Source organism: Mus caroli, unplaced genomic scaffold (genome assembly GCF_978045245.1).
Source record: "Mus caroli unplaced genomic scaffold, Mus_caroli_1 scaffold_49, whole genome shotgun sequence".
Classification (NCBI taxonomy): Eukaryota; Metazoa; Chordata; class Mammalia; order Rodentia; family Muridae; genus Mus; species Mus caroli.
Window position 1 is genome coordinate 1,013,072 of NW_028227304.1, and position 8,943 is coordinate 1,022,014.

General features: G+C 34.8%; 1 protein-coding gene across 1 annotated transcript; it reads right to left on the reverse strand.

Moving 5' to 3' along the window:
- Nucleotides 1-655: 655 nt before the first annotated feature.
- LOC146999728 (uncharacterized) lies at nt 656-2,556 on the reverse strand. The gene is given in 2 exon segments (XM_085834451.1): nt 656-901; nt 903-2,556. Coding segments are annotated over 2 exon segments (1,692 nt in total). The 5' UTR covers nt 2,517-2,556; the 3' UTR covers nt 656-823.
- Between the last annotated feature and the right edge of the window lie 6,387 nt (nt 2,557-8,943).

The following is an 8,943-nucleotide window of genomic DNA, read 5'->3' on the forward strand; positions in this document are numbered from 1 at the left end:
GACATAGAATAGATCCCTGTAAATAGAAGGTAGACTGAGGGAGAAAAATCACTGAATATTTAGAAATAAAACCAAGTAATGCTGAGGCAGAAGGATTTCAAGTTCAAAGTCACCTTGTTAAAGGGTAGCCTATGTAACTTAATAAGTCTCTGTCTCAAAATAAGGGTAAAAACAGAGCCAGAATAAAGACCAAGGAATACAACTTGTGAGTTCTAATTAGGAAACTATAAGCTTGTCAAACTGTGTTGTCATAAGGTAAAGGGGAAATTCCTGGATTAACTAACAATAGAATTCACAAAAGTAAAAGTCGTTTGCAATAGTGATTGTGTTTCACATCATGAGAATGTGTACATTTGGGACATGCAACAAACATAAAAATATATTTTTCAGAAAGTATTCAGAAGCAATTTGTTTCTATTCACTGAAATTAACTAGTTGAATGGACTGTATGAGTACCTCTAACCCAAATACAGCAACACAGAATTCAAGATAAGGGGGCAGTAATAAATGTCTCTTCCCTCTCTGCAGCAAAACACATGTAAAGGTCAAAAGAATAACCCAATTCAAAACAGCAGTCACTCAAAAATAAATGTTTTCAATGTTTATTTTCCAGCAAACTAACTTCAGCAAGTTAGTTTCAAGCCTTTGTCTTTTTATTGTAGGTCCAATGGTTAAAGGTGATAGAAAATGTATTGATACTTCAAAAGTTGCTGCAAATAGTGGCAATGTCCAATCAATCAGTAGTTGGGCCATTTCATATAAGTTACTGAATGTTTTATTGTTGGACAGAATGGTCCTCGGATAGAGGATTTGTAGTTAGGCTTCAAAAGGCTGAATAAATTCTCTGGTAACCATTCCCAGGGAGTGTTGACAAGCTTATTTGCACATTGTAATTAGGTGCAGGCAGATCTTGCATCATAAGCCGCATAACTGTAGAGGGAGAAATGATCACCATCAGGGCCGTGAAAAGCTGGCAGTGTATTCCAGACATTCAGGAAATTGCCATATACTTGAGAAAAATTAACTCCTCCAGTACTTCCACCACTTCCAGCTGCCCCACAAAAGTTTCCATTTGCTCCGAAGTTATGTAGATTTGGTCCAAAACAGTTTTGGGTTGCTCCCACCGAATACTGACTTGACCCAAAGGCACTTGGGTTTGCCCCAAGAACATACTGGCTTATCCTGAAAACATGTGGGTTTGTCGCCAAAACATTTTGGTTTGTCCAGATATTGTATGGATTTGCCACAAGAGCATAGCAGTTTGTCCTGCAGGTATCTGAGTTGGTACCCAAACTATACTGGCCTGCCCCAAAAGCATTTGGACTTGTTCCAGAAGCATATTGGCCTATCCCATAAGCATCTGAGTATGTTCCGAAAGGATACTGGTTTGTCCAGAAAGCATTTTGATTTGCCCCCAAAGCATATTGGTTTATCCCGAAAGTATTTGAAAACGCTGCCAAAGCATACTGGCTCACTCCTAAGGAATTTCCGTATGTTCCCAAAGTGTATTGGCTTATACTTAAGGTGTTTGGAAGAGTATACTGGCTTGCCAAGAAGGTATTTGGGTTTGCCTCCAGAGCACAATTGCTTACCCATACAGTATTTGAGCTTGACCTCAAAGTATTACTGCTTGCCATGAAAGCAGTTGAATTTGTCACAAAAACATTAGAGTTCGACTGGAAAGCATTGGGGGTATCCCTGAAACCACGGACAGTTGCCAAAGGTACATCCGAGTTTGCTCTAGAAGAATATGAGTCAGCTCTGTGGGCATCTTGGTTGGCTTCTTGAGCATCGGGGTTAGCCATAGTGTGGAAGCTTGGGCTGCCTCCTCCTCTCCAATTGTTTTCTAACTCCACAGCTGGAACTGATTTTCTTGTACTATCTTTAGCTATAGTCTTTCTTTTACTCAACTGTCTAGCTGTATATTCTTTAGGGTATGCCATTTTAACTTCACAACGACTGGAGCCAATGAAATGGTACCTGGTTTTTAAGACCTTTCTAACGGGGTTTTCATCCCTGTATTTGATAAAGCCGAAAGCTCTTCTTTCCTGAGTGTCGGAACACAGTGGAAGCTCTATAGCCTCTATCTGCCCAAATGTGCCAAAGTAAGCCCTTATTTTTTCTTCAGACATCCGCGGGTTCAGCCCACCCACAAAAATCTTTTTATTGGGGAATTGAGATTCCAGGGCTTTAGCCCTTTTAAATTTTATTTTCTTGCCATCAACTTTGTGGTCTTTCACTCGAAGCACCTTCTCTACTGTGGCACTGTCTTTGAAAAGCACGAATCCAAATCCCCTAGACAGACCGGTATTTGGGTCTGTTTTTATAATAAAGTCTATTACTTCACCAAACTTAGACAAGTATTCCAGAAGTACCTGCTTGCTTATTTCTTGGGAAAGTCCCCCGATGAACATCTTACTAGCATCATGTTCGTTCTTGGTGGCATCGATTTTGAACCCTTCCCGAAATTGCTCTCTTTCATTATCCTTTCTCACAGCGAGACTGGCAGTATTCATGGTATATAGGCTGGATGGAGGTGATTTGACTGTTGGATAAACACTGGCCTAGGCACAAATGGCGGGGGCATAGCTGTCCTCAGGCAGTCGGGGAAATTATTGCACAACCATGACGAAATAGAAACAAGCATTATAACTACAGACAAGGCAGGAGCTGCCTCTCATCCTAAACTGGGGGTGGGGTGGGGGTGGGAAAGGGTGCGGGGGGGCCAGGATAGTGTCTGATTTGTCCCTAAAAGGTGTTGATGCTTGCAATGTAAAAAGCAGGCCTGCCTATAGACTTTCTTTTTGTGTTCATAACACCCCCCAAAAGGAATAGTATGGTAGAAAAGGAAGCCTTTTCGATGTTGATTCTGTCTTTTCATGTTACATCTCTTTGAATTTTGTTAAAAACAATTTATTTATCCTGGACATTTCTTTGAATGTTCAAAAAACTCTTCCCTTCATACTTTAGATGTGCTTCATATTAATCTTCACTATTTGAAATAAGACTGAAATGGGAAAGTAATACAAAGTTGAGACATCCTACAGGAAAAACAGAATGTCTATGGGTTTGTATATTTTACCAAAGGACTCTAAAGGAACATTTTAAAATAAAAGCTTCACTTAGATTTATTTATAACATTTACCCTTTTAATGTAAAATGCATTTACATCGTAGTGATAATATTTAGGTAATGTGCCATCATCTTCTAAGTTCTGTAAACCATTTAAGCAGTCACTCCTCATTTCTGGATGACGCAGTTAATGGTATAATATGTTGGTTTTCTCTTTTATTTCTCATAATACTGTTTTCCAGATGCTGTAATATACAATAATATTTTCTTCTTTATCCATTGTGTGAATGTAGTAAATTTTGTTTTCATATTTTACAATATCACTTACCATTTTGGTTTTTTCCTTTATTCCATATATGAAAACATTCACACACACACACACACACACACACACACACACACACACACACACACAGAGGACTTTTTTCTGTCAACCATTTTTGTTTATTTGCTTGTTTGTTTGTTTGTTTCTTTCTTTCTTTTATGTGGACAGTTAAATATATACTCCCCATTTTTCTTTTCTATCGAGAAAGCATTTAATATTGAGATTTTTTTCCCAATATTTAAAACACACAGATCAAATTTTAGATTTGTTTTTTCTTTTCTTTGGGCAATTTCTGTGCTTGTAACTACCCATTAGATATAATGTACTTGTTTGTCTATTATTTCCTCCTTCTAATATTATTCCTATGAAAAGGGAGATTTTATGTCTCCATATTTTTTCCCAAAGTTCATGTATAGAACTATGCTAGAGGAATATTAATGTTTATGGCATCATTACTATGTTAAGAATCATGGCCAACTATCCCTCTCCAAATTGAAGGCTTAAATATTAAGAATAATTTAAATACCAGAAATTAAGCTACATTCTATAAATACCTTCAGGACTCGACAGTTGCAACTTACCACATAATGGTCTTTATGCTTGCCTCTTTGATTCAATGGATGGGACCAGTTCAAAGTTGGAAAATGTTGACTGTGAAGATATAAAATACAGCTTCATGGCATGATAGATGCCCCAGTGGAGGAAAGTTGAGATCAGGGAAGTGGGTGTGGGTGGGTGAGTAGAGGAACACCCTCTTTTGAGCAGGGGGAGAGAGGATGGGATACAGAGTTTCTGAGAGGCGGGAAACCAGGAAAGGAGATAACATTTGAAGTGTAAATAAATAAAATATCCAATAAAAATAAGTAAACATAAAAAATATAGCTTCATAATATGCTGATGTATATGATCAATTTTCTACGGATTTTACTTGCCAAGAAACAGCAATTTTTTTTTAAATATTCACTATTCCACCATCATTTTTCCCTTTGAATCAAAGTGTTATGACCATCCATAGAAGATGTCACTGGAAGCCAGGTAAAACAGTTTTCTATCACTTTTCTTAACATGGACAAATTTCACATATGAAAATTCCGCTTGAGAACTCTCTTAGCTGTCAAAGCCACCATTCCTGTAAGAAGAGGCTTTTGTAATTAACAAAATATTTTTATAGGTGGGTTAGTAAAGGTTCTCTAGGGAAAAAGATCTTCTCTTTCTGTTTACATACCGTTACATGCACACACATACACTCATAGGCAAACACATACACACAGCTTCACACACAACCTAATACACACACAGACACACGAGCACACGTACAAACACACGTTCAAGCACACACACACACATATACTGGAGTGGGTTGATGAAATGACAGGGAAGGAATGCACTTGCTAGCAAAGCAAGAGCAAGAAAGCAAGAATAAGAAGCTTTCTTTTTCCATGTCCTTTTGTAGGCTCCAGCAGAGGAGTGTATTCCTGCCTCAAGATCCAGATTAATAGCATGTTTCTTCTTGACTCAATGGTTCAAACCAAGTCCCTCCCTCCCAAGAAATCCCACAGGTTTGTTCTAAATTTCTTGATTGTAGTTCACTCCAGACGTTGACAACCAAGAGTAGCCATCACAATAGGTCTTTAGTATATTTATCTAGGCCCTGTGATGTCTGTACTTATATCAGTTAAATTTCTCATGAAATGTGGGTGTTTTATACTGTAGGAATTATCATCTCTTTGAATCAATAGACTATTTCCATACATGGCACCAAGAAAACAATAATGAAAACAGTTTCTTTAAGAATGAATAATATTGTCAATAAAATTGAAGTGTAAGGAAAATAAGTTATTTCACAAGGAAAACTTAATCCTTTAGCAAAAGTTTGCTATATCATACTTTTATTATATTTGGGACCCTGTCTTACTCTAAATTTTTCAGCTTGCTTAACATTGTAGTAGTCCCTTAGATTTTTTTCTTGAGAACCTACAATAATTTTCTATACATCATGTTACCTTACATCTAATACCCATTTCATTCTTACCATCTATCTCACTATCTGGTAGCAGCTGGTCTAATAAAAAAAAATGGTGTGAACTCCATATGTATATATTTTTGTATTTTTAGTGACCACGGATTGTTATTATATTTGAGAAGATTAGGAGACATGGCTTTGTTTGAAGAAGTGTCCTATTGAGTGTAGCCTTTGAAGAGTCAAAAGCCCACACCAAGCTCAGTGTCACTTTCTCTGCCTATGGATGAGAATGTAGTTCTTAACTACTACTCTAACATCTGCCAGCATTCTACCATGCTTCCGGAAACTGATCAATTTTAGGGATATTTTTGAATACTTGTGTATTTTTTCTTTTCTTTTCTTTTTTTTTTTTTTTCGAATTTTAGGGTTTTTTTTTTCAGCATTCTATTTTAAATTTTATTTATTTATTTATTCATTTTACTGGTTTTGAAAAAAAAAGAAAGAAAGAGAGAAAGGGAGAAATGATAGAAAGAAAAAGAAAGAAAGAAAGAAAGAAAGAAAGAAAGAAAGAAAGAAAGAAAGGAAGGAAGGAAGGAAGAATGAAAGAAAGGAAGCGGGGCTGGTGAGATGGCTCAGTGGGTAAGAGCACCCGACTGCTCTTCCGAAGGTCCAGAGTTCAAATCCCAGCAACCACATGGTGGCTCACAACCATCTGTACCGAGATCTGGTGCCCTCTTCTGGAGTGTCTGAAGACAGCTACAGTGTACTTACATATAATAAATAAATAAATCATAAAAAAAAAAAAGAAAGAAAGGAAGGAAGAAAGAGAGAAAGATAGTGTAAAAGAAAGAAAGAATCAAACTTTAGGGCCATTTTTGGCATCTTTGGTTTTTTTTGTTTTTTTTTTTTTTTTGAATTTTAGGGTTTTGTTTTGTTTTGTTTTATGGTTTGTAGGGTTTTAGAAGAGTGTTTTACAGTTTTTTTTTCCTTTCTAATGTATTTTTAGGGTTTTTTTTTCTTTCTGTTTTTATTAAAGGATTTTTTAATGTATTTCAGGGTATTGGGTTTCATTTAGTATTCTGGGAATTTATTTCTTTTAATATTTCAACGTTCTTCTTAGTGGTTGTTATTGTTGTTCTTGAATATTTATTTATATTTGATGATTTTAATTTTGGCATTTCATAGTTTTAGACTTACCAAGCAATGGTGGCCCATGCATTTAACCCACCAATTGAGAGAAAGAGGTAGGTGAAATTTTTATTTCAAGGCCAGCCTTGGCTTCAGAGTGAGCTCCAGGACAGTCAGAGATAGAAAGAGAACCACAGTCTCCAAAACCTCAAAAAAAGACAGAAAGAAAGAAAGAAAGAAAAGAAAGAAAGAAAGAAAGAAAGAAAGAAAGGAGGGAGGGAGGGAGGGAGGGAGGGAGGGAGGGAGGGAGGGAGGAAGAAATGAAGGAAAGAAAAAATAAAGAGATAATGGAAAGAATTTTAGGGACCGTTTTGGCTTCTTGTATATAAATATATATAATTTGAGTTTTTTTATTTTTGTTTTTTAGGGTTTGTAGGGTTTTTATAACAGGGTTTTTTTTTTTTTTTTCAGTCTTCCAGTGTGTTTTTAGTGTTTTTTTTTTTCTCATTTTTTTGTTTTTTTCTTTATTCGTTTAGTATTTTAGTGTGTTTTAGGCTATTGGCATTTTATTTAGGCTCCAGGGTTTGGGTGTTTTTTTATTTTTTGATTTTTTTGTGTGTGTGTGTTTTTTGTTTTGTTTTGTTTTAGTTTTTTGGTTTCTTTTTTAGTATTTTAATGATTTGTTTTTGTTTTCATTTTTGTTTTTGTTTTTTGTGTGTATGTGTGTATGTGTGTGTGTTTGTTCTTGAATATTTATTTAAAATTTTAGGGTTTTAATTTTGTTGTTTTATATTTTTAGGTTTGCTAGGCCATGGTGGCCCCTGCCCTTAAACCCAGCAATTGGGATGAACAGGTATGTGGTTTTTGAGTTCAAGGCCATCCTGGTCTACAGGGTGAATCCCAGGACAGCCACAGATACAAAGAGAAGCACAATCTTCAAAAACTCAAAAAAGGAAGCCAGGTATGGTGGTGCATGCCTTTAATCCCTGAAAGAAGGAAAGAAAGAAAGAAAGAAAGAAAGAAAGAAAGAAAGAAAGAAAGAAAGGAAGGAAAGAATGAAGGAAGGAAGGAAGGAAGGAAGGGAGAAAGAAAGAAAGGAAGGGAGAAAGAAAGAAAGAAAGAAAGAAAGAAAGAAAGAAAGAAAGAAAGAAAGAAAGAAAGAAAGACAGAAAGACAGAAAGACAGAAAGACAGAAAAAAGAAAGAATGAAAGAAAGAAAGAAAAAAAGAAAGAAGAAAGAAAGAAAGAAAGAAAGAAAGAAAGAAAGAAAGAAAGAAAGAAAGAGAAAGAAAAATGGAAAGAAAATAAATGAACTTCAGGGCCATTTTTGGTTTTTTGTTTTTGTTTTTTTTTTTAATTATAGGGTTTTTGTTGTTTTCATGGTGTGTAGAAATTTTATAAGAGACTTTTAGAGTTTTTCTTTTTCTTTTTTTTTTGTTTTTTGTTTTGTTATGTTTTGTTTTGTTTTGTTTTTCGGCTTCTAATGTATTTTTAGGTTTTTTGTTTGTTTGTTTGTTTGTTTGTTTGTTTGTTTGTTTGTTTGTTTTTTAGGATTTTAGTTCGTTTCCCGTTTTTGAGGTTTTATTTTTGGCTTCAGGTTTTTTTTTTGTTGTTGTTGTTGTTGTATTTTAATGTTCTTCTTAGTTTTTTCTTTTTGTTGCTCTTCTTCTGGAATTTTATTTTTATATGAGGGTTTTAATTTTGCTGTTTCAAAGTTTTAGGGTTGCCAGGCAATGGTGGCCCATGCCTTTAACATAGCACTTGTGAAAAAGTTGTAGGGGATTTTTGAGTTCAAGGCCAACATTGTCTACAGAGTGAGATCCAGGACAGCCAGAGATGCACAGAGAACCATAGTCTCCAAAACAAAACAAAACAAAACAAAACAAAACAAAACAAAACAAAGAAGGAAGGAAGGAAGGAAGGAAGGAAGGAAGGAAGGAAGGAAGGAAGGAAGGAAGAAAAAAAGAAGGAAGAAGGAAGGAATAAAATAAAAAATGTAAAGTGTTTTAAGGACTTTTTTTTACTTTTTTTGTATTTTTTATTTATTTTTATTTTATTTTATTTTATTTTTAGAATTTTAGTGTTTTCTGTAATGGTTTGTAGGGTTTTATATATGTTCTGTTTTTTTGTTGTTGTTGTTTTTGTTTTTTTGTTTTTTGTTATGTTGTTTTGTTTGTTTGTTTATTTTTTTTCCATTTTTCAGACTTCCAGTGTCCTTTTCCTATTTTTTCTTTTTTTTTTTAAAGAATTATAGTGTGCTTTAGAGTTGTGGGGTTTTATTTAGGTTTAGATTTTTTTTTAATTATTATTATTTTAATGTTTTTCATCGTTTTTAATTTTTTAATTTATTTGTGTGTGTGTGTATGGGTTCTTGAATATTTATTTAAAAAATTAGGGTTTTAACTTTGGTATTTTATAGTTTTAGGGTTGCCAGGCAATGGAGTTCCATGCCTTC